This window comes from Dermacentor silvarum, chromosome 2 (genome assembly GCF_013339745.2).
Source record: "Dermacentor silvarum isolate Dsil-2018 chromosome 2, BIME_Dsil_1.4, whole genome shotgun sequence".
NCBI classification, from domain to species: Eukaryota; Metazoa; Arthropoda; class Arachnida; order Ixodida; family Ixodidae; genus Dermacentor; species Dermacentor silvarum.
The window spans coordinates 86,934,017-86,958,635 of record NC_051155.1 but is presented as its reverse complement, the minus strand read 5'-3'; the positions used below and the strand labels follow the sequence as shown (position 1 = coordinate 86,958,635).

The 24,619-nt window shown below is 49.3% G+C and overlaps 1 protein-coding gene across 1 annotated transcript in view; it reads right to left on the bottom strand.

The window, feature by feature from the left end:
• LOC119441593 (lipase member J) overlaps positions 1-24,619 on the bottom strand; it is a 58,475-nt gene that overhangs the window by 5,403 nt on the left and 28,453 nt on the right. Inside the window, exon 8 of the mRNA XM_037706201.2 lies at positions 3,900-3,968. Coding sequence (XP_037562129.2) covers positions 3,900-3,968 — 69 coding nt within the window. The remainder of the gene's footprint in view (positions 1-3,899; positions 3,969-24,619) is intronic.

The following is a 24,619-nucleotide window of genomic DNA, read 5'->3' as shown; positions in this document are numbered from 1 at the left end:
CATTCATTGCTTCGCCCTTAGGGCGAAACTGTGACATTTTTTTCCCTTTTTTTGTTCTCAATATTCCTACCTCTCCACCTCCCTTTCTTTCTTTCATTTATTTCGTTCATTTATAGAAGATTCATTTTTTCCACGAGCACCATATTATGCCACTACTTTTATTCTCTCTTTCAGAGAGACGATAGTTCACTAACCTCCCGCGGAGGTTAGTGAACTAGCAGTTGTTCACCTGATTGCGCCACTAGGTATGTGCTGCTGGTCGTGATGCGTCGTGGTTGTTCCATTGACATCATCCCAGCTTCGTCATATCTTACTCTCCTCATGCCGTCATCGTAACGCCTTCTATCCCGACCCAGTGGTCGAAGTTGTCTAACAGCTTGGGCCATTAGGTATGACCTCATGCTCGCGGTGCCTTCCTGGTCGTTGCATCGCCGTCACTGTTTCTTTGTCATCCTACACTCGTCGTACCGTCGTCGTCATACCGTGGTTGTCATACGGTTGATGTCATTTCATTATCCTTATGTTATTGCGTCGTCACGTTGTTATAGTTGTTATAGCACTGTCATAAAATAAATAACGGCATCACGTTGTCGTCATGACATTCGGGTTATACGCCTCTGCCGTTCAATCGATGTTCATTCCCTCTTTGCAATGACATCGCCACTGCGTCGGCGTAATACAGTTGTTGTCATATCTCCAGGCTGTCAAGCGAATTGCTGGCCACCTTGGGACGCAAATTTCACTCCAAAGTGGAAGAATATCAGAGTGAGTGGCATATAGCTGAAGCTTCGAAAGTCTCATAATTACCACTGCCCGTGTTCACTAAGCCTGACTTCAGGTATATTATCTGTCGCTCCATTGCTCGATTGCTATTGGCGTTACCATCGACCGTCATCGCGAGATTAGTTCTGCCGTAATATTTTAAAACTTAATTTACGTGTGTTTACGGTGTTTCCATTTCTTTTCAATATACACGAAAGTAGGCCGACATCAACAGCGATGCACAACCGAAAAAAACTGCAAAGCTTGCACTAGGCCGCGCAAAGCTCGAGACACAGCGAAGCTGGCCGATCGATTGCGTCATAAACGTCATATACCTGGCATAACCAAGCTCAACTCAGGGCATAGCCAAGGCCGCACCTAGCTGCTACGACATCAACAGCGATGCACAACCAAAAAAAAAAAAACCGGCAAAGCTTGCACTAGGCCGCGCAAAGCTCCAGACACAGCGAAGCTGGCCGAACGATTACGTCATAGCCTGAGATATAACTGGCATAACCAAGCTGAACTCAGGCATAGCCAAGGCCGCACCTAGCTGCTACCAAGTTCAACCTAGATACAACCAAGTTCAACCTTGGCATAGCCAAGTTCAACTTAGCTACTACCAGGAGACGCAATCTGTCGGCCAGCTTCGTTTTGTCTCGAGCTTTGCGCAGCCTAGGGCAAGCTTTGCCTCCCCATTACGATGACAGAAGAGAAGTGAAATTGCACGCTGGAATCATTGGCGGTCACGCAACCAGCTGTGGAAGAAGACGACGACGAACGCGGGAGCATAGGCTTGAAAGCTACCTTGAAGAGCCTGAATCCTCGCTCAAGGTAAGTTTGAAGTATTGTCTGCTTATCTATTAACGAATTTGGGAAATCTTATTTTTGATCATATCGCTGTGAATCACTTAAAAATTACCTCATATTCTTTAAGCACGCGCTCATGCTTGGCATGGCATCCAACGGCACGAAAGCAAACCGAGGGGCGGCAACGAGCCAGCTGCGGAAGACGATGACCACGCTCGAGCCAATGCTGATGATGATATTTTCGTGAAACGCGCACTTTTTATGGCTGGCTTAAACAGCTTCGCTGTTAAAGAAACGCCAGCTTAAAGTGTAGTCGTGTTTATCAATTGTCAGATAAAAACATTGCTGTAGAAACACTGATCTGCGTAGGACATCTGATGCAATATAATTCCGTCAGAACCTGTCTTCAAGGAGATGAGTTTCAGGTTCGTAATCAACAAATTGTATTTTAGCCTCGTCATATTCGTGGCAATGAAGATTAAAGTACTGAACATTTTTGACACTCGCTAACGTGTTCGTGCATGCTCTAAGAGTCGCTTTCCTTCATGAGAAAGCATCGCAATACGTGGTCGACATTCGCGCAACTCTGCTTCATACAAGGGAAAATACAGGCACACTGCAGCAAGCCATCCAGCAACGCCACCTCGTGTCGAGATGGAGACGGCATGACTGCCAACACTAACCTGAACTGCATAGCTATGCGCGACCCTAAGAGAGAGAGAGAGAGAGCAAGGAAAGGAAAGGCAGGGAGGTCAACCAGAAGAGCGTCCGGTTTGCTACCCTGCACTAGGGGTGAGGGAAAGGGGGGAATAGAAAGAGTAAAATAGGGAGACCCTAAGCTTCATTAAAAAACAGAACCACTTCCGTCAATTTTAACAGTGCTCTATAGTAAATATTGGTCACTTGTGCCAAGGGGGCATTTGATGCACCTGATTTATTCGCAATCGCGAGTGTAATGCGGATTGCGCCGGTCGCCTTCAGTTCATCGAAGCCGAACAACTGTTTGATTGATCAGCTCTTCTTGCAAAGGAGACTAGATGAGAACGCCGACTCGAGATGGTTCAACTGGGGCTATGGAGTAGTTTAGGTGTCCGCCAAGAGCGATACACTTACGGTGTCAACAACAGGAAGTGACACACTCTCCCTTCCACCATAGACGACCAATAAAAAAGAAGCACTGCAAGAGGTACAAACACACAAGGAAGCATTGAAGACCATCGTTGGTTTGCTTGACTGCTATGCTTGTCAGTATAATTCTTTAAATAATTTATTAAATTCATGGGTTTTATGTGACAAAACCACTATCTGATTATTAAACACACAAATTTTGACCACCTGGAATTAGTGGACGGTACACGGGCGTGCAGCCGGGAACGAACAGCCGGGAACGAACCACCGGCTTCGTGCTCAAGACCGCAATGCCAATAACACGAGCTAAGGCAACGCGTTATTCATAAAACATAATAAATTATTACGTACACGTGAGTCTGATATGTCACGCAAATTTCATCGGCTCCACTCGCGTCAAAAAGCACAAGCGACACATTTTTACACAAATTACCTGCTAATGTTTAATGAACGCTTGCTTAATGTACTCGATTCCTTATAATACCCCTGTCAAACGGACCATGTAATGTCATTTGCAGTAAATGACATTCATACCGAATGTCATTGCGGTCTCGCGTACCCATCTACACGGGTATTCGCAAATGATGGCAATGTTTATCGGCAGGCTGCTGTGATAACGAAACCTTACAAATCGTGCTTCTTGTTGGCATATTTTCACTATATTGTTAGCAATGCAATGGTAAACATTGGATGGTTATTTGAAAATATATTACATTTTGTTTCAACTTATCGATTTTGTAATTTTTTGCGAAGTCCCTGTCGTCGAGATTACACAAGTCCTGCGTGAATGAGTTCGGGAAACTCATTCAATGGGCGAATGCCATTAGCTGTGAATGTCATTCACTATATATGCCCGTGTAAAAGTAACAAAAATGGCATTAACACGTAACACTGCGAATGACATTGCACGTGCCGTGTGACAGGCTATGTCAGATGTTTATGGACCGTGGGCTTAATGGATCGGTATTCCAGGCTCCTATTTGTAACCACGTGGGGAATAACCATGTGTCCATGCAGGTTCTTGATTCAGTGAGCAGCCACATCGGACCAAGGATGACAGACCAGTCGACGTGTAATTACTCAACTTATATATATATATATATATATATATATATATATCGATGACTCGAAACCAATTACTTAATTATGCTGATAAAGGATTGGTATCCAGCAAGAGTAACCAAAGTCGTAGCACTTACTTTTCCATAGTAATCCTTGTTGTAGAACGCTCCATAGTCAAACTTTTGGAACTTCTTAGATTTCACAAGCTGTAATTGAGAGGCAGGTCAAGGTGGGAAAGCAGTCGTTTTAATAAGCAACGCATTTCATGTTTTCACGCACATGCAGTGTCACTGCTTTGTGCAGAATAAACAATTCCGCTCAGCCGAAGTTTATATTAATTATAGTGGCGAAACTAGTTTCACCAAGGCAACTGAAACGATGAAGGTGGCCGAACAAACGCCCGCCTTGGCTGCGGGAGGCTGTGGGTTCGATTCTCACCGCCGCCGGGCACCCACTGGTTCAAAAGGGTACAAGCGTACCCCGGCCTGGCGTTCGGCTTCCTTCAGGGGTGATACGCTTGGGAAAGGAGCCTGCGCCCTGAATTCCCGTCGAAACCAACGTGAGCACGGAAATAAAGTGATGTCTGGGCCGCTCCCATGGCGGTCATTTCCCATGTGGCGCCCCAAGCACCTATTGAGGTGGGGGCACCTTCGGGTTGAGGTCAAACACCCCTTTCCACGCGTTGAGGCCCCATAATGGCCGAGCACCAGGCCGGGAGCGCGCTTGTACCTATTTTACCGGTAGGTACCCGGCGGCAGCACTTGCCTCCCACAGCCGCGGCGGATGCTCGTCTACAAGGCCGTCTGTGGTTGGACAAGAGGCACCCAGAGACAACAGCTGAATTCTCTATTGGGCCCTCCACAAACTCCACTGTTTTACTACCGCTCTAGTGATGGTTACTGCAGCGATAATATTTGCAGCTATCAACGTCTTGTAAAGACGGTGACTAGTTTATTGGTATTATTGGTGTCATTTTATAAATTGCACGTAGGTTAATAGTTTTCTCAATGTTTGCAGCCATACGGAATTTGTTGCTTCAGTTAAACGCATCATCAAGACAAGTTCAAGTTGCTTTAAACATCAGTAAACCAATTTCACTTAAAATCACTGTGGTCTGCGAATAGATTGATTTGTCTTTCCAATAAAATTGGCAATGTCATTCACATCCAGTGAAAATAAAGAATGCCCCAAAGCGCTGTCCTAGCGCACGCCTGGTTCAGCAGTGAGATGACTGTAATTGCGCCCATAAATAGAACACGACCCGTTTGGATAAATAATCGTAGATCCATGCGATAAGCCTACAAAGCCGTATAATATTTTTTTTCGGTTTTACAAGAACTTTGTTTATGAATAAACGTCTCCAACAAGCCCATCGCTATTATTTCAGTCAACGGATATCCATCCATAGTACTGGTCAAACTAGATTCCTGGTTGAAGAATGAGATGAACACTTAAAAGTTCGCACGAATTATTAACACGATAGCCTTTAGGGCCCCGTGTTGCAGAAAATCCGGCGTCGGCGTTGGCGCCCACGGCCGAGAAAATCATACCCAACCACGCAGGCCCTCCGAATATATTTTACCACTAAAGTTGCTCACACTTTGTCTTGCATTCTTTACAAAGTTATTCCTTGGAATTTTGAGAGTGACAGCCCATAAACAATCGCCTTGAAACAAAACACCGACAGCGCATGCCTTTTATGCTAAATCTTCTCAGGCTGAAATATTAAAGGTGCAAACAATAAAAGAAGGCCGGCCCACGAAAGAGGCCACGTTTCTACCAGAAAGCACGCCTTCGTACATAGCGTTCTACCGCCAGCGTTTCCCGGTAAACATTACGGTTGCATAAGTTGCAGTTTCCGTAAGTGTGAGAAACAGTCAAGGATCTTTGAATGCTACCGCGTTCCACTCTTGAAGGCGAAGCTTAAGCGTCCTCCAACTTTTTTATAACACGCGGGAAAGTTTCTTTGGTAATTGTACTTTCGGTTAAAAGAAAGCATTCTGAAAATAAAATTACATTTGTTGAACCCTTAGCAATAAATATATATGTATGCGCCAAACATCGCACATTGTGCAAATCCGCAGAAACCTTTTCCACAGTAGGTCAAGTGCAAATGGCAACTGGACCTGGCGCTTTCGTGCCTCGTGAACCAGAACAAAAAAAATTGCTTCCTGAATTCTATCAGAGGTGCACATTGTCATTTTCAGCAGCGCACAGAGCACTTTCTTTGCGTAAAGTGAACGTTGCAGCGCATACTTTTGTCATAGAATTCGGCCTAGTGTCCCACTTGGTCTACCCGAACATTCTTTGGTGGCACAGCTGCTACTGGTTCACGAGCTTTCTTTCTAGCTGTACGTCGATAGCTTGCAAAGGTGGCCTTCCTGGTCTCTTCAGTGCTAAATGTTTGTAGTAGTAATTAACGTACTTGGCGATCTCTAGCTCGAATTTAGCGAGAGGAAGATCTTCACTCTCATCAAGCTGCGGCGCCCTCCTCCACAAAACCCAGGCAGCCACGACGGACCAGTCCAGCGTGTGTGCAAAAAGAAAAAAAAATATGGTTCATTCCTCTCTCATAGGAATTGGTAGAAGACGAAGGTGAAACGTGTCTTCGCAGAAGCTGTTGCATGTTTGCTTCATGAACTCACGGTCCGGTGTTGCGAAAGGCGCACGACTTGCGGGACGGCGGCCGTGTTGCATGTTTCCTTCGCGCGCGGCGACCTGTTGGTGAGCGGCGTTCAAACGCGCCAGGCGTCTCAACGCGCTTACTTGCCCGCGAGAAATTGATAAGGGCGTTGTAAGCCGCATGTCGGTGCATGCGTCCGTGGTGTAATCATTCTGCTTCCGGTCACCGGCGCGTGCGGACGCAGGATGGTTGGCTCCGAGCGAGCTGCGACAGCGGTCGTCAACGGTCGTGGTAGCCCGTCGTTTTTTGTGCCCAAGGACTACAGGATTATTCTGCCCAATGCTTCATCAGGTAAAGCTATGAAGCGTGCAGTCATGCTGCACTGCGACATCTCAGGTCGTCCATATCGCATCGAAGACTTTCCAAAGCCCTTGCAAGACGCCGGCGTCATCAAGGACGTTTCTGTAATAGGTGCCTACCAGATGTCCCACATCTGGCTCGTTAAGCTGCGAATGGATGAACCTAAGAAGAAGCTTATAGAAGCAGGACGGTTGGTCGTCAATAATCGTCTTTGCATCGTCATCGACCCCAACAGGCAAGGGGCGCATCTGAAGTTGCATTGGGTGGCTTTGGATGTCACGAACGATAACTTTCGGAGAGCATTCAGTGAATACGGTGAAGCGAAGCAGGTGACCAACGACCGGTGAAAAGCGGAGGGCTTCGAATGTGCTGACTCTCTGACAAAGTTTGTGCGATTGTTTTTGAAGGAAGGTATCGCGCTAGACCACATACCGCACCAGATGCGCCTTGGCAGCGTAACAGTGCTCATTGCGGCGCCAGGTCGAGCCCCTCTGTGCCTTCGTTGCAGGCACACGGGTCATATACGGCGAGATTGGAGGGTACCGAAGTGCGCCGAATGTCATGCGTTTAGCCATGGACAGGATCGAGGCATGTACTCGCAGCTACTCCAAAGCCGTGGGAAGATCTACGGTTGTAGACCAAAGTGAGCTTGTCATGGACGAGGAAGAGGCAGATCAAGCTACAGCACCCGCGACAGCTGACAAGAGCGGAGCCGATCAGGGAGCAGACAAGGAAGACGGCGTCTCCGGAATGCAAGCGCCGGCCTTGACGATGTCCAGCGTCGGTGAGCACCAAGAGACTGCTACAACGAACGCGGCCGGCGTTGGTCCTGTGCTCCAGGATGAAGGCCCCCCACGAGAGAGGGAACGCGGGTGGCGCTCGAAGACGGCGGACGCTCTCCGCATCGGCTCCGTCAATAATCTCCGATTATTGCGGTGCTTCACGCCATTGTCCCAAAATTCTGGACTCATCGTCACCGCCAAGTTCTCTGCTCCACCCGGATACCACCCGCGCCAAGGTGGGCCCATTTTTCGGCAACTTCTGCGTGTTTGATCTCCACGACGGCTCTCCGCCGGGCTTGACTTTGCGTTAGGCCTAGCTCCGCATCGCCCGGGTTTTCCCGGCGTGATGGCGGACGCCACCACGGTTACGGGCTATGACCCGACCTCACTTCGGGTCGTGACGATGGAGACCACCTCCTCGGACCAAGCCATGCCCTCGGAGCACGAGTATTTAGCCGACATGGTGAAACTCTGGCAACGGAAGCAATCCCAGGCCGCGGCTCCGCCCAAGGGCCAAGGGTCGCGCGCCGCCACCCTGCCACAGGTGGCTGCCTCCGGCTCGTCCACGCGCCGCTCTCCAGACGGAACGCGCACCGCACCACCTCCCCGCCGAGGCGTCAACCCAAGTGGCGACCCCGCCATACTCCTCGTCTCTCCCGTGACGACTACATCGTCGTGCTGAAGCCTCGCGCTCCTTTTGAGCTCAAGTCGGTCCTCCCGTCCGATCGTGCCGGCGACGCGATTCGTGCATACCTGGGAGAACACTCGTCCACCTCTTTCCACGTGTGGCCAGTGTGGGACCAAAACGTTCTCGTGTGCAGTGTCACCTCATTACCTATGGCGCTGCGCCTACTTGGGGACATCCAGTTGCCGGTGGGAGACCAGCAGCTCCCTTTTCGGGGCCATGCCAAGGCGTCCGGGGAAATCTGCCGGGGTGTCATCACCATCAACCCGGCTGAAACACCACAGCGCATCAAATCAGAACTAGAATGGTCGCAAGGCGCTATCCTGGCGGTCCGCAAACTCGGTGACTCTACTGCAGCGGTGGTGACCTTCGAGGGCAGGAAGCTCCCCCGCTTCATCTTCTACCACAGTGTCGTGGCCTACGTGCGCCCGTACAAGAAGACAATCCCGGCCTGTTCCCTCTGCGGCACCATTGGGCATCGACCCTCGGCCTGCCCGCGACCCACTCCCGGTCGCTGTACCCGCTGTGGCACTCAAGTCCAAGTGACTTCGGAAGGCCTAGCTGAACACGAATGTAACCCGACATGCCTTCTCTGCTCCGGCCCGCATGAAACCGGCGCTCGGGGATGTCCAGGGAAATATCGGAAACCTACACCACCATCGACCTCGAAGCCACCTGCACCCCCGTCACCGGGAACGCGAGCGGCTTCCCAACCCAAGCCTGGATCACGTCTCCAGACCCCGGAGAACCCACCGCCGACCACCTCAGTGCACTACCCGCCGCTTGTCGTGGCGCCACCTCAGGTGAGCAGCTGGGCAGGGATTACTGCTCCTCAGCCTCTCCCTCCCTCCCTCCCTCCCTCCCTCCCCCCCTCCTTCTCCAGAGCTCTCCGCTCTACGAAAGCAGAACGCTCTTCTTCAGCGGCAAATCGCAGCTCTCACTAAGCAGGTGGCAACTTTCCAACTGCAACAACAGAAACCGGCAGGACCCCCCACTGCCGCTCCAGTTGTTAAACCCGTCGACCATCAGCCTAGCCCTCGCGCTACGCCCACTCTGCATACTCCCCCCGCTCCCCCGGCTTCGTCCACGGCGCCGGCTGCTCAATCAGTTACGGGGGCACCTCAGAGCCCTCTTTCTATAGACCACACCCTGCCGCTCGAGGACCGTATTACTCGTCTAGAAAATGTAGTCCTCTACCAAATTTCCACCATTAATGTACAATACATTGTAGCTGAGGTGGTTCAGGCGGTTCAGGCCTGGGCTCTCACCCAGTTCCGCACCAGATCATCTCGCTCGCGCTCGGCCTCCACGAGCAGCAGCTCTGCCCCGCGTCGACGCAAAGTTGCCGGTTCCTCTTCCCCGGCCCTCAACCCGGCTTCCATCCCCCTTCCTGCTCCGCAAGGCATGGAGGATGACCCATAAAATTTTGGATTTTCATCATGGCGACTCCTTCATCTACACATTCGTCATCATCCCAATTCGAAATCATCCAGTGGAACTCCAGGGGCTTCGGGAACAGGCGAAAGCGCTCGCATCTTCTCCTCTTCCTTCAATCTCGGGGCTCTCTCCCTTCCGTTCTTGCCCTCCAAGAAGCCGGTCCAAACCCTACCCTTTCAGGCTACTGCTCCTATATAGGCGGCACCACCACCAGTCTCCTCGTTCACAAATCATATACGGCTGTTCAGGTCGATCTAGACCTTGACCTTCCCTATGATTACTGCATGATCTCCGTTCTTCCCCAGAAACGCGGGGCCCAGTCAATCCATATTCTCAACGTGTACTGTCCCCCGCACCTTCAACGGGTCAATTTCGCGGAACTCTTCTATCGGGCTCTCCAAGCGGCGGCTCGGCAACCCCTTGTGGTGGTTGGAGACTTCAATGCTCCTAGCCCACACTGGGGGTACCACTATGAAAAGGCTCGGGGCCGCAAGCTTAAGGAGCTTATCTCTACTCTTGGTTTCACGCTGCTCACCGACCCAGCGCATCCCACACGCCTGGGAAGTTCAATGACACGCGATATCTGCCCGGACCTCTCGCTCACACGAAACATTAGACATGTTACGTGGGAGAACCTCGAGGACACTCTTGACAGTGATCATTTCCTGCTTCGGATTGCCTTCCCGACGCAGAAAATGTGCCAAATCCGGGGCGCAGCAGCCCGCTTCACGGACTGGTCAGCTTTTCGCACCACGCCTTTCCCCCTGCTCCCATCCCCGCAGGACTACCAGGCATGGGCATCATACGCCCTCCACACCCATCAATCATGCACCCGATGTATTTGTACCTCCACCTCAGCCCCCGCAGTAGATCCCCACCTCCTCCACCTTTGGGAGGCACGCCACAGCCTTACCCGCCGATGGCGACGATACAAGCTAAAGTCGTAAGCTTCGCTCCCGCATGCAGGCGCTTACCGAGGAAGCAGCTGACTACTCTGCACAGCTTGCGGACACAAATTGGGTCGATACATGCATGAAGGCAGCAGGTCAGATGAGCTCCAAGAGTACGTGGCGACTCTTTAGGAGCCTTCTGGATCCTTCCCCTACCCGCGGGGAAACACAACGCCAACTTCGTCGCGCCTACTATGCCTACCAGGGCCCAACGAGCCAACTCGCGAACGACCTCTGCGACCGCTATCTGTGTCGTACCGTCGACCCCAACGGCCCGGAGTACGTCTACTCCGGGCTCCCCAACCCCGAACTCGACGCCCCCTTCACGCTTCCCGATCTTCGGGCGGCGCTGGCCAAAATGAAGCAAGGTACTGCCCCAGGCCGGGATGGTATTACGGTCACTCTCCTGGCCAATCTTCCCGACTCAGCATACCTCTCGCTCTTACATTTAATCAACACAGTATGGGAGGGAGAACCCCTCCCCGCGGAATGGACCACTTCGGTGGTCACATTCATTCCCAAACCCGGTAAGCCCGTCAGCATTGAGGCATTGCGCCCCATCTCGCTCACCTCCTGTGCGGGCAAACTCATGGAGACCATGGTCCGCGACCGTCTATCCGCATATCTGGAAAGGAAAGGCGTCTTTGCTGACTCGATGTTTGGGTTTCGCTCACATCTGTCGGCACAGGACGTCCTTCTCCAACTCCAGCACGACATCATTGTACCTAATACTATGCGCCACAATGACAAAGCCGTTCTGGCCCTCGATCTCCGAGGCGCTTTCGACAATGTCAAACACAGCAGTATCCTTACCAACCTTAGCACCACGAATTGCGGATCTAGAGCTTTCAGGTACATCTGTGCATTCCTCTCACATCGCACCGCCTTCATCCGCATCGACTCTGCAGAACACGGTCCGTACCCACTAGGCACCCGGGGTACACCACAGGGAGCGGTCCTCTCACCGCTCCTCTTCAATCTAGCCATGCTCCAACTTCCTTCGCTCCTCGCCCAGGTAGAGGACACACACCACGCTCTATACGCAGATGACATTACCATCTGGGCCAACTCGGGCTCCCCCGCACAAATTGAAGACCGCATGCAGCGCGCGGCACTTATTGTAGACACCTATGCCTCATCATGTGACCTGGAATGTTCCCCTACCAAATCATCTCTTCTCTCAATCTCACCTCTACCGCCACCTCAGATATATCTCCCGTCTGGCCCGATACAGGTCGTCTCAGAAATTCGCATATTAGGCCTCCACATCTCCTCTACTCTCAACCCTGGTTCTACCATTGCCCGTCTTCGACGCACTAGCGAGCAGGTTAGCCGTATGATTCGGCGGGTCTCCACCAAACGTGGCGGCTTCCGCGGCTGGCACTCCCTCCGCTTGGCTCAAGCGTTTGTGACCAGCAGAGTCCTTTACGCCACTCCCTACCTTCGCTTGCGTCGCCACCACGAGAACCAGCTGGACGCACTGCTCCGCTCGGTTCACAAGCGAGCACTAGACCTTCCCATTGCTACCTCCAATCGCCGCTTTGCGGCCTTGGGAGTACACAACTCGTATGACGAGTTGCGGGAGGCCCATCTCGTCAACCAAGTCAATCGCCTGTCTCAGACGACTCCTGGGCGCCGCCTTCTGGATAGGCTCTCACTGAACCCGATCTCTACCCCACTTCCCCCTGCTTCCGTCCCGGAGCTATGGCGGCACAAACTTTGGGTTGAACCTCTTCCTCGCAACATGGATCCCACTCAACACACAGGCAGACGCCTAGCCCGAGCACACTCTCTTCACACTCGGTACTCCAATTCTCCTGGCGTCTTCTATGTAGATGTCTCGGGACCAACTCCCTCCGGACACTTTACGGCCGCAGTGATCTCCGAGGGCCACCACATTGATGGCCTCTCTTTCCGCTCACCGGACACAACACAGGCCGAAGAGGTGGCCATCGCTTTGGCCGCCTCCCACCCGACCTCAAGGGTCATTATCACGGACTCGCGCTACGCCTGTTCCCGATACCTCCAGGGTACCATAGCTCTTCTGGCCGCCCACCTTCTTTGGGCGGCCTCATGGCGCTTTGAGCCTCACTCCATCCGCATCGTCTGGTCTCCTGGCCACGCCGGTCTCCCCGGTAACGAAGCGGCGCATGCCGCTGCCTGCGTCTCTCCCTCCCGGGCCGTTACCACCTCCGACTCTGCGTCTACCCCAGACACCTCAGCTCTTACGCAGTACCGCGCAATTCTAGAGCATTATCGCAGCTCACGCCGCCTTTACCGAGACCCTGCACGGGGCCTCTCTAAAGCGGATGAAAGACTTCTGAGACGCTTGCAGACTAACACCTTCTTGTGTCCTGCGGCCGCCCAGCATTTCATGCCGGGTATACACGGCTACTGTGCGCATTGTGGGGTCCTGGCCGACACCTATCACATGATGGCAGTATGCCCCTCTATACCCCTTCCTTTTTCATCCCCCTTCCCCCTACCCACAAGAGAGGCTTGGGAGGAGTTCCTGCTTGGCTGCTCTACCCTGGACGCTCAACGCTCCTGCATGGTGGCCCGCGCCCGAGCGGCGATCATTTCCAGTGGACTTCCGGAATAGGGAGACCACCCAAGTGCTTCTGTAGAGCAACTCTCTGTAATTTTCTGATTAAATGTTTCTCCACCACCACCCACGAGAGAGTCTACGTACGCGACCAGCATCTCTCAAACGCAGCAGGCAGCAAGCATAAAGCCAGTGGCCGGCGAAAGTGTTGTGGGAATGATGGACGCTGAGGGCAAGCCCGGCAAAGCGTCGTCATGGCGACGTGGTTGCGGTGTCGCAATATCAGCGTCTGAGACGGGTCGAAGCTTCGCTGGAAGCGAATGGGGTGAAGAAGAAGCCTCGCAGAGCCGTTCGGACGCGCGCGTCGTCCCTGTCAAGGGGCGGCAAAGAGGTGAACTCTTGACGCCTCTATGGCTACTGCACAAAGCGTCGAGATGAAGATAAGGGCGTCTTGCCGGCGGTCTCGTCCGGCAGGAAAATTGTGTCGTTGGAAAGGTATCTGCGCGTAGGAACAATTTAGGTCCGTGGATGAGCGACCAAAAGAAGGCAAAATCAGTTGCATCGTATTGCGATAGAACAATAATTATATATAATCGCAGCGCAGGAAACTAAAGTTCAAGGCGAGGGCCAGACCGACGGCATGTTGTTCCCGTTCTCGGCGCATTATAATGTGTCCATCAATCATGCGGTCGGGACGTCAGGAGGGTGTGTATTATTTGTGCATAGCTGCTAAGGGATTGTTATACAGTCGGTTACAAGCTGTACATCGGGTCGCATTGTAGTTTGTGCCTTTGTTTTTGCCGGCAATGAATGGCGCGTGGTTTGTTTGTATGCTGCAACTGACGTTGCAAAGCGTCTAGATTTTTCAGCCGCATTAGTGAGTATTGTAACACTGATCGTACAATCATCCTTCTCGGTTATTTTAGTCATCGAGACAAAACGAGTACTACGCCGCATCGTGAGACTAGCACGATAAAGTTAATGGATATCATCAACGACTTCATTCTTGAAGATGTGGAAGAATGTATTACCAGTGAGAATATTGTCTAATTCACGCATTTTCAAGGTTCTAATTACGCACGCTTAGATCGTGCATATGTGTAGCTGGATATTGTGCCTCTGTGTAAGGACTATTCCGTAACCCCTCTCTCCTTCACTGACCATTGCCTCGTGATGTTTAGCATTTGCAGCAAAAAAGAAAGAAGGGGAAAATTCAACTGGGATTCATGGAAAATTAATAAACTATTCGATGACGATGTTTTCAAAACTTTAGTACATGAGGGCATACAAGAACTGTACCGTGACAATAACTCAGAAGTTGGACTGAAATGGGAAACATTTAAGCAAAAAATTAAAATGAAAGCTGTAGAAAGAAGCAGCATACTTAAGCATGAATAACGAATTCACGAGAGATTGTTACGTTCGAACTTGCAAACTCTTGTCAAAGCAGAGTGTCTAACGCATGGAACCTTTAAGGGAGATATCCGTGTGGTGAAAGAAAAATTGGCGTTGTTAGACATGGAAAGATTTCAGGGTGCAATTATGACAGTGAGAGCAGAGGAAACGGCGATGGCCGAAAAGCCTACAAAGCGCGAACTAGGTACGGAAAAAAGTTACGCGCAACGTAATATATTTGCATAATAACGTACAATGGTGCCTTGACAAGTACAAAAGACGAGATTCAGAATGCCTTTTACGAGTATTATAGTGCTCTGTTTTCTTTAGCCACTGTTGATAGCGACCACTTCAAAAGTGAATTTTTGTCCTTCATGCCCCAATTAGTTCACGAAACAAAGTATTGGTTAGAACTTTCAATCTCGGTGATAGAGGTCGAGAAAGCAATCGAAGACCTAAATCCCGGGAAGTCCCCTGGCCCTGACGCGCTAAGTGCGGCTTTGTATAACACCTTCAAGCGAGAAATATCTCCGATATTGGGGCGCTTATTCAACGAAGCCTTTGAGTTTAAATATCTGCTTTCATGATTTCTGACTTCCCATACTACCTTTATTCCTAAAACGAGTGATTCTATCAAACTTCAGCAGGCATCAGCCTATCGGCCTATCAGTCTAACAAATGTAGTACAAATTTTTCATGAATATAGCGGCCAGAAGGTTGCAGAGCGTAATAAAAGAAATCGTGGGCCCCCATCAAACGTGTGGAATAAAGGGCGGAAGCATATTTACCAACATTCACAAAGCGAGGTGTGTATTAGAGTGGTAACGTCATGAATGGTGCAGTTTTGATGCTCCAGATTGATTTTGAGAAGGCCTTTGACCGCGAGCCTCATGACTAGCTTATAACTGTCTTAGAACATGCAAATGTTCGTACAGTAATAACTGAAGCTGTTCGTATGCCGTACAGTGGTTGTAGTACTAGGCGCATTGTTAACAAAGAAGTTGGAAATCTCATCCAAGTGCGGCGCTCAGTTCGCCAAGGTTGTCCTATTTCCCCTCTCCTTTTTTGCATGTTTATTGAAAGCTTTTGCCTAAGTATTATAAACCGCAGTAAAATTAGTGGATTCAGGCTAGACGCATCTGAAGTACGCGTTCTGGCCTATGCAGACGATATTGGTGTTTTAGGGGCGAAGCTCCTTAGAGTGTGGGTCTGTCCCTCCTCTGTAGTACGTAGTAGTAGTAGGTAGCCACGTCTACTCTTATGCAAAAAAATTCCGAAAGCTGTGTCCATAGCGCGGAATCAAACCAGGGACCCCTCGCTTCCGAACGCGCGGCGCTAACCACTACGCCACGAAGCGCACATGGACACACGCACCACGATGACAATAAATACCCAACATTAACGAAAGACTGCGCGTTTCTAACGCGTTTGTGCTAGCGCGTTACGGCCCGTGTAAGAAGCTGGTGTAAGACGCTGTGGCCTCTCCGCCTTACCCCCGTATTCATAAACGCTCCTCGACTTGAACTTGACTTGCCACCGCCTTCAACGCGTACGCGTTGAAGGCGGTGGCAAGTCAAGTTCAAGTCGAGGAGCGTTTATGAATACGGGGGTTATACGCTCTCAGCAGTCATGTGATGGCGTCGGAAAACGCGGTGCACTTTCCGGCATCTGTAAACGGCTGCGTAAGACGCTGTGGCCTCTCCCCCTTACTAGAGAGTACTGCACGTTTCTAACGCGTTTGTGCTAGCGTCCACTTAAGCGGGAGATGGTGCAATTATAATCAAGGGCGCTGTTATGAAATAGGAATGACGTCTCATATGGCGCGTGTCATTGGTAGAAGTCAATCGTTCGATTTAGTGCGGCGAGACTGGGCGAATTACACGGAAGATTCACGGTTTACCGATGATTCCCTCCGGAGCTTCGCCAACTCATCATCATTCACCCCGTGGACATGCGGTGTTTTTGTTCAAATCTCGAATGTATAGCGGAGGTCATTGGCATTGTAAAACGCTTTTGTGAGGTAAGGGGTAGTGCAGTCAATTGGGGAAAATGTCTTTGTTTTTGGCATGAAGATTAGGACCTCACACCACAGTTTTTTCTAAATGTGCAGTTGGCAACAACCCCAATGAAGTATTTAGGCGTACCCTTAGAACATTACACCGACAGTGATCCCTATTGGCGGAGACAGACAGAAGAAATCCAAGAAAAAGCCCAGAAATGGAAGCGCAGGGATTTATCTCTCTTTACTCGTGCTACGGTTTGCAATTTGTTTTCCATTAGTAAATTGTATGTGTTGCAAGTGCTCTACTGTTCTTGAACGAATGTGCAAAGACTTCATCGAGTTTTTGCCGTGTTTCTATGGGGATCGACATGGGAACGAGCAAGTTGGACTAACCTCTTTCGGCGTGTTTTATGACGGAGGCTTAAGTTTATCGCATTTATTTCTGAGACAGCTTGTAAATAGTTTTTTGTACCTTCGATATGTTCAGGAACTTTTCCTGCACACAGTTTGCTAAGTACAACTGGTCAGTGCTTTGTCCAACTTTGTCATCTCTTCTAATAAAATGGAAGGTCAACTACTGTAGGGTTACCTTAAAGAAGTTGTTGAGTCGTGTCGCTTTCTGGAGGCCCGTTTTTCGATTGAATATTTAAGCACGGTGTCCCGTAAAAAATTTTATAAAGATTTATGCAATATTGTTATCCCAATTTCATTGTACCTGACTCATTTGTCTGGGGGAAGATGGCGGAAAGTGCTGAAACATGTAAAAAGCATGCCTGTGCGTCCTGGGGTGAAAACTTCCTTTAAGTTACATGCAGGCGTTTTGACAGTTAAGACATGGCTTTCTGAAAAGCGATTCTTCGTTTCGTGGGGTGAGCACTGTTTCTTTTGCCGCAAACCAGAAGCGATTGAACACGTGTTGCGGGAATGCTGGGATGGCGTGTTCTTCTAGGATGTCCTGCAAAGGACCTTAAAGAAGAATTTTCCTTTGGATGCACAGGGAATAAGGTACCTAATAGTTGATAACGAGGATGGTTTTCCATATGATATTACCATGTTACTCGCTCTGCATAGTATATGGACGTCACGCATGGCTGTTCGCCAGGCAGACGTTGATGTTCGCCCTGCTATAGAGTACTTTCGCGAGTCTCTGATTTCATTTCTCGAAATGGGAAAAGTGCAGAAGTGTGTACACGATTGGGTGCCCCACATGGAATGTTTGCTACATATGAAAAAATTGTAAAATGTTAATTTGTCATTACGTGGTTGACTATTATACCATTGCAATAAAGAAAAAAAGCGTCCATAGCGTAATGGTTTCAATGTAGGGCTTCTGTACTAGACGTCCTGGGTTCGAATCCTGCCATCGGACACTTTTATTAATGATTATTTTGTTATTTATTACACTGTACTTCGTTGAAAATGACGAGTTTACAAGGTCACGAAGCCGTTTACACTTGGTTCATTATTCTGTTACTACACAGCGCTCGTCCTGTCTTCTTCCGCCACTATCCGGGTCTTCTTCGCGCTTATACCAAGAATTGGATCCCCCGTTGCACTGTGACTACAGAAGGGCTCCCTGTCGGCGCTCGTTAGTGTTACGCTGCAGTGGTTCGCTTCACCGCTCCTAGATGGCGGCACGTTACATCCGCTGCAGGAAGTCATTCGTGAAAGCCGGCACAAAACACTTTCGTGTTAAAACACGGAAATACCACTTCTTCAACTGGACGCGCGGATGAGGTGAAGACCGAGAAGGCAGTCGTGAAAGTTGACACATCCCATATGTTTATTAGAAATTTGCGAAATCTTTGGGCAGTCAACTAACTTCGCGGAATTGTTTCGAAATTGAAAACCAACGCCTAGCTTTCTGCATGGGCGATCTGCCGACAAAGTTGGAGAAAAATGTCCCAGCCCGGTTGTCATGCCGGCGCACATAGGACAATTCTACACCCTCAGCTGTTCAAAACACTTTGAAAGCTCCTCTTCCTTGCGTTTTCTATTTCTTTTCACTTTTTATTGGGCAGCCAGGTACCCTACTCACCCTGATAGTTCCAAGCGAGAGAATTGCAGTTTTTTTCTAGGGTTGTTTCCAGTTTAGGGTTATTGAAATAATTACCAAAATATACAATGTGGCGTGCCCCACATGGAACAGGGCTGGTAACCCGGAGCACAACGTTCCTGCTTGCTCCACAGTCAACCATGCCGTCTGTGACAACATTCTCCCAACCACTGTAAAGTTCAACGTTGTACGGAAAACTGCTAATTCCTGACAGAACAAAATTGTACCCCCATCGGTGCGGCTTTGGGGATTGCCCTGTTTGAGGACACTTCTTCCCTTGAAGCGCAGCCTTGTTCCTCAACAGAAAGATTTTCTTCAAACGACACGCACAGGCACCGTTCTTTAATGCTTTCAAGCAATGGTCTGATTTTAAATTGCCTGTCACGACCATCTTGGTCCTTTGGTACGGCAGCCGCCTTGTCAGGAAAATGAACCGAGGACTTGATTTCTTTCCAGCTATTCACTGGCATAAGTCTTGCAACTTGAGGGATATAGAACTTAGCACCCCAGCACATTCTTGTACTTGGGAGGCGGATCAGTGACATCCATAGCAGCGAGCCTATACGAAGATCTCCATATCAGAGTTACTTATTAAGATCGGTTTCTCAGGCATTGATTGTTTGGAATAAAGGCAGCACTGATCAGTTATTGTGTGAAGCAGCTCGGGAGTAAATATGCAGCCGGAGAAATTGTACGGCGTTGCGAGGTCAGGCATTTCCTAGGTGAACTTGTCTGTGGCGCGAAATGCATTTTGTGAAAAGGGGACAGAAGAGAAGAGACAGTGAAGCGCCAACTACCAACTGTTTAATGACAGCGTCAGAGCATACAGAAACAAAGATAACTTCCGCGCGTGCGCAGAGAGCCAAGGTATGACATGGAACTACATGGTCATGATAACATTTTATCAAGAAAGCACATTTCTGCAGAATACAATGTGATGGATGTGTCACTAACGCAATCAGACCCTTTCTTTTTAATAAAGTAAGCTTCCAACAACTCCCTCGAAGTTTTGTCGCTACTTTTGCCCAGAATCGACACTCGCTTAAAGCGTGGCGGCTCACAATGACAGGCCTTACAATGCGCAGGAAGATGCGCATTGTCACACTTACCAATACTATTGGCATGCTCCCTCAGTCTGTCATTAATGCAACGTCCCGTTTGTCCAATGTAGGACCTACCGCAGTCTAGGGGTATCTCATAGACCACCCCTTCAATACAGCTTCTGACAGGGTTGGTGTGCTGCTTCTGGCAGCCCCGCGGCCCATCGCGTGTGATACGAGGGCATAATTGAGCCAACTTGTTGGGAGCTGAAAAAACAACGGGAATGCCATATCTGGTAGCTACCTTCTTGAGGTTATGGCTCAAACGGTGAACATATGGGACTACCTCTGGCTTAACACGCTCCCTTTCCTTCGAGTGCGCCTTCACATTGGCAGTGGAGGCTTTCAACTTTTGCAGCAGGGACTCAATCACAGAATTTAAGACAGACTGAGGGTAGCCAGCCCTTAACAGTCTCTCAAGCTGATTGCGAAAACTCGCCTGCATCTGATGTACACATGACTTGCGCAGAGCCGATTCTAGGCAAAGTAAGGCGATTCCACGCTTCACAGTCTTAGAGTGTGCCGAGTCGTACTGCAACAATTGCAGTACGACTTCCGAAGGACAGTACGTTCAGCTTCCGAAGGACAGTACGTTGCAATTTTTAGACCTTAACCTAACACTTCTGAGTGATCACGTTTGCTGTGCGTACATCCCTCGAGGCAAAAAAGAATTGTTGCAGTACGACTCGGCACACTCTAAGACTGTGAAGCGTGGAATCGCCTTACTTTGCCTAGAATCGGCTCTGCGCAAGTCATGTGTACATCAGATGCAGGCGAGTTTTCGCAATCAGCTTGAGAGACTGTTAAGGGCTGGCTACCCTCAGTCTGTCTTAAATTCTGTGATTGAGTCCCTGCTGCAAAAGTTGAAAGCCTCCACTGCCAATGTGAAGGCGCACTCGAAGGAAAGGGAGCGTGTTAAGCCAGAGGTAGTCCCATATGTTCACCGTTTGAGCCATAACCTCAAGAAGATAGCTACCAGATATGGCATTCCCGTTGTTTTTTCAGCTCCCAACAAGTTGGCTCAATTATGCCCTCGTATCACACGCGATGGGCCGCGGGGCTGCCAGAAGCAGCACACCAACCCTGTCAGAAGCTGTATTGAAGGGGTGGTCTATGAGATACCCCTAGACTGCGGTAGGTCCTACATTGGACAAACGGGACGTTGCATTAATGACAGACTGGGAGAGCATGCCAATATTATTGGTAAGTGTGACAATGCGCATCTTCCTGCGCATTGTAAGGCCTGTCATTGTGAGCCGCCACGCTTTAAGCGAGTGTCGATTCTGGGCAAAAGTAGCGACAAAATTTCGAGGGAGTTGTTGGAAGCTTACTTTATTAAAAAGAAAGGGTGTGATTGCGTTAGTGACACATCCATCACATTGTATTCTGCAGAAATGTGCTTTCTTGATAAAATGTTATCATGACCACGTAGTTCCATGTCATACCTTGGCTCTCTGCGCACGCGCGGAAGTTATCTTTGTTTCTGTATGCTCTGACGCTGTCATTAAACAGCTGGTAGTTGGCGCTTCACTGTCTCTTCTCTTCTGTCCCCTTTTCACAAAATGCATTTCGCGCCACAGACAAGTTCACCTAGGAAATATCAGCACCAACTTGCCCAAGAAGAAGTTCTTTTGGAGGTCAGGCACTGATGTTGGAAGGAAACTGCTGCCGGGTGAATTCGGGGTCAGACTCGTGAAGTTACATATGAGTATGCTTCCACATAAAGCAGTTCCCCTTCCTTCGTTCTCCTGGGTTGTCGTTCCCTTCGCACACGTAGGCATAGATTCACCAAAGTCTGAATCCGACTCTTCTTCCTCACTCTGCAAGCTTCCTTGGACAGAGTCATCTCCCTCGACATTTACGCCTGTAGCATATAAGGAAGACCGTGTCACCGAGAAATCTCTGTAATAAGTGAACGGTTTGGCTCAAAAAGCAAATAATTCAAAACGATTGCACCACATTGCGTTGCACTCAAACTCCTCTAACGGTATGTAACGATATGCAGCGCAACACGAGGCAGCCGTTGCTGCGCAGCTGAAAACCGTACCGCCAGTTTCAAGGCATCCCAGAATGCTGGCGTGATGAACGCGCCAGCGGCGTTGCAGGCGGATACCTCGATGGCCCCGAAGATGAGAACAAAGGAAAACGTTTATCGTTTGTAGCTGGAAATTTAGTATTGGGTCAACGCAGAACAGCGTACACACCGCGGTGTGGTATGGACACAGCTTCGTCGCAGGAACGATATAGTGTATGTGCGCACAGCACTCATATACCAGCAAAAGACAGAACGATGCATTGTCTATACTGCAGAGCTTGAGCGCGGGTGCATGACGGTGCATACACATAGCTTGGTCGTTTACGCAGCATTATTCGTGTCTCTGCAGACCTAAACCTTAGTCACGTGCCGAGCATGCGCCATGGATCGTAACAGCCTCACGACGGTGGCACTGGAGGTAGCAAAAATGCTCCTGGAGTGGTCGTATAATTGCTAGCACAGTAACACATGTATTGCCGCGCATGAAAACCACCATTGAAACCTACTGACTGCCTACACAGGCTGCCTCCAACCAACAAAACATTCCGTGCATCTGATCACGTTTTGGCGCGAAGGCTTGAAAAGCTCGCCAATGTCAACGCAGATTTACCACGGTTCGCGATAATTATATCTCATTTCTTATTCACTCACCCATTAGATAATCACCGTCCGAGTCCGAGAGTTGCGCATCTTCGCTTCCGGGGCGAATATCAGCGCCAGATTTCCTTTGCCGAGGCTTTCGCAACCCGTAAAACTGCTTGAATCCATGCTGTCACTCCAGCTGCACTCATCCGGGCATTTGCACAGTGTGCCAGACATGGTGTTTCTCACTATTACACTTAGAGGGTAAGCTGGCGCCACCGTCTATGCCAGTTTATGAAAGGGTGCTGTGCCGTCATGGGAATGACGGGATATGTGTCTGCGAGGCTTGTGTGGGCTGGTGTTGTACGAGGCTTCGTCTAAAACGTGGATATGGCTACACAAATACTGCGTTCTTAAAATAAAATCTACATAAACGGCTTTCATTCACCCACAATACACCTCTCAATAAAGTTTACTCACATTAAATGCAGGATCAACCGAAGAAACGCAAGAACAGATGACAAGTTGCCGCAATGCGAGCGAGAATCTTGTCGTCTGTCCGCCAGCTGATACTTTTTACGTTTCATATAATTGTACATCCAATAATAAATCCACAAAATTAAATAAAACATGTTTTTGTGTAATAATAAAGATAAAACAGCTTTTTACGTACTGTTTCAGCAGGATATTAATCATTGTGACAGACAGAACGCTGCTAGCCAGGCGCGTCTTCAAGGCGTTCTGGCTCTCCAAGAACGGTGCCAATCTGAAGTCACAATATACCGGCATTCCCAAGCAACAACTAGGGTGCCTCGATGCCAGCGCCGCCGTTCAGGGTGGTGCCATCCTTTGACCGCCCCCGCGCCGCCGCTTTCTCGCTGCGACGCCATCTTGAATGACAGCAAACGGTTGCGATTGCTTGGTGCCGGTGCTTAGTTCGAGACACAGTGCGCGCGGATGCTTCGCTGACGCTTCTACTTGCTGGACAGTGTTCAGCCACATGAATGACAAGCTTGTCAAGTGCATCGAGTCGACATGACGGGCTGTTGTGTTCCCAAGTGCACCGGATCGACGCGTAAAGGGCTTCGTTGTTTACGCTTCCCCCGGGACCCAGAGCGAAGGAAGAGATGGGAAGCCCAAGTAAAGCGGGATCCCTGGAAGGCAACGGATAACTCCTACATTTGCGAGGTAAGTGTCAAGAAATGTTAGACTATCGCACCGTGTTTTTCATTTAAATAAGAAAGTATTCTCTGATCCTCGCTCACATACCTACGTTCGCTCACGAACTAAGCACTGCACCGATGCTGTCTGAATAGCCTATGGTTTGCGAGCGCGCGTCGCATAGGCTTTTGCCGTTTTCATCGGCTCAGTCTATGCGAGTAGTACCCTTATTTTAAGGACTGACGAAAATGCTTCGCCGCGAAATAGTCTTACATTAGCTACAAATGGTCATGTAAACCACCTATTTTACTTTTTCACGGGAAGCAGACATCGTGTGTCTCTTGTTTCTTTTTTCGCTACTGGTTATTTGGGACTAAAGAACGCAGTGCTTCTTCTGGGGAGAGCGGCTGTTGTGTACGTGGCAAGCGAAGCATTGTGATTTTCTCTGATTTCTCAGCAGATATCTTGCGGATCTCAGGTTGTTACGTTATATAGCTGATTTTTTAGACGAATATATTTGTAGCATGGTGCTCGTAAGCCGATGGTCATTCGTGCTCATTCCCGATCGTAGTGGGTACTGTGACGGTCTTTAAGTGCCTGTGCACGGTATTCCCAGGTGTAGTAGGGTTAAGGGCCATCATGGGACCAAAATGTTTCGGCGCTTTCTGGCATGGTGTCTGTTGTAGCCTGTGCATTTCTTCGAAACTTGTGAAGCGAGGTAATACAGCATTACTTCAGCGAAAATTTATTTTTAAGCACTGTAATGGGTTCTCTGTATTTACAAGGCAACTTTTCATATCAATAATCCCTTTTGTTGTTTTACTTGTACTTAGAAACACTTTGAAGAGGACCAGTACGAGGGAAATCGACAGGATGGGCGCCGTCTGTTAAAGTCAACAGCCCTACATCATCATGGACTATATTTTCGAAGTGAAAAACATTGCTAATCTGTATTTGACTGTCTTAGTTTCATTTACGGTTTTTGTACGCGATACGTATGCAGTGTTGTTTATTTTTTCAATGTAGTTATCAGTGTTCTAACGGTTATTTATAAAATGTTCTGTACTCGCCATCGATGTGTTTGGCTGATGCGACGTATTCAATGGTAGCTGATGTATTCTGGCTGGATATCTTGTTTAATATT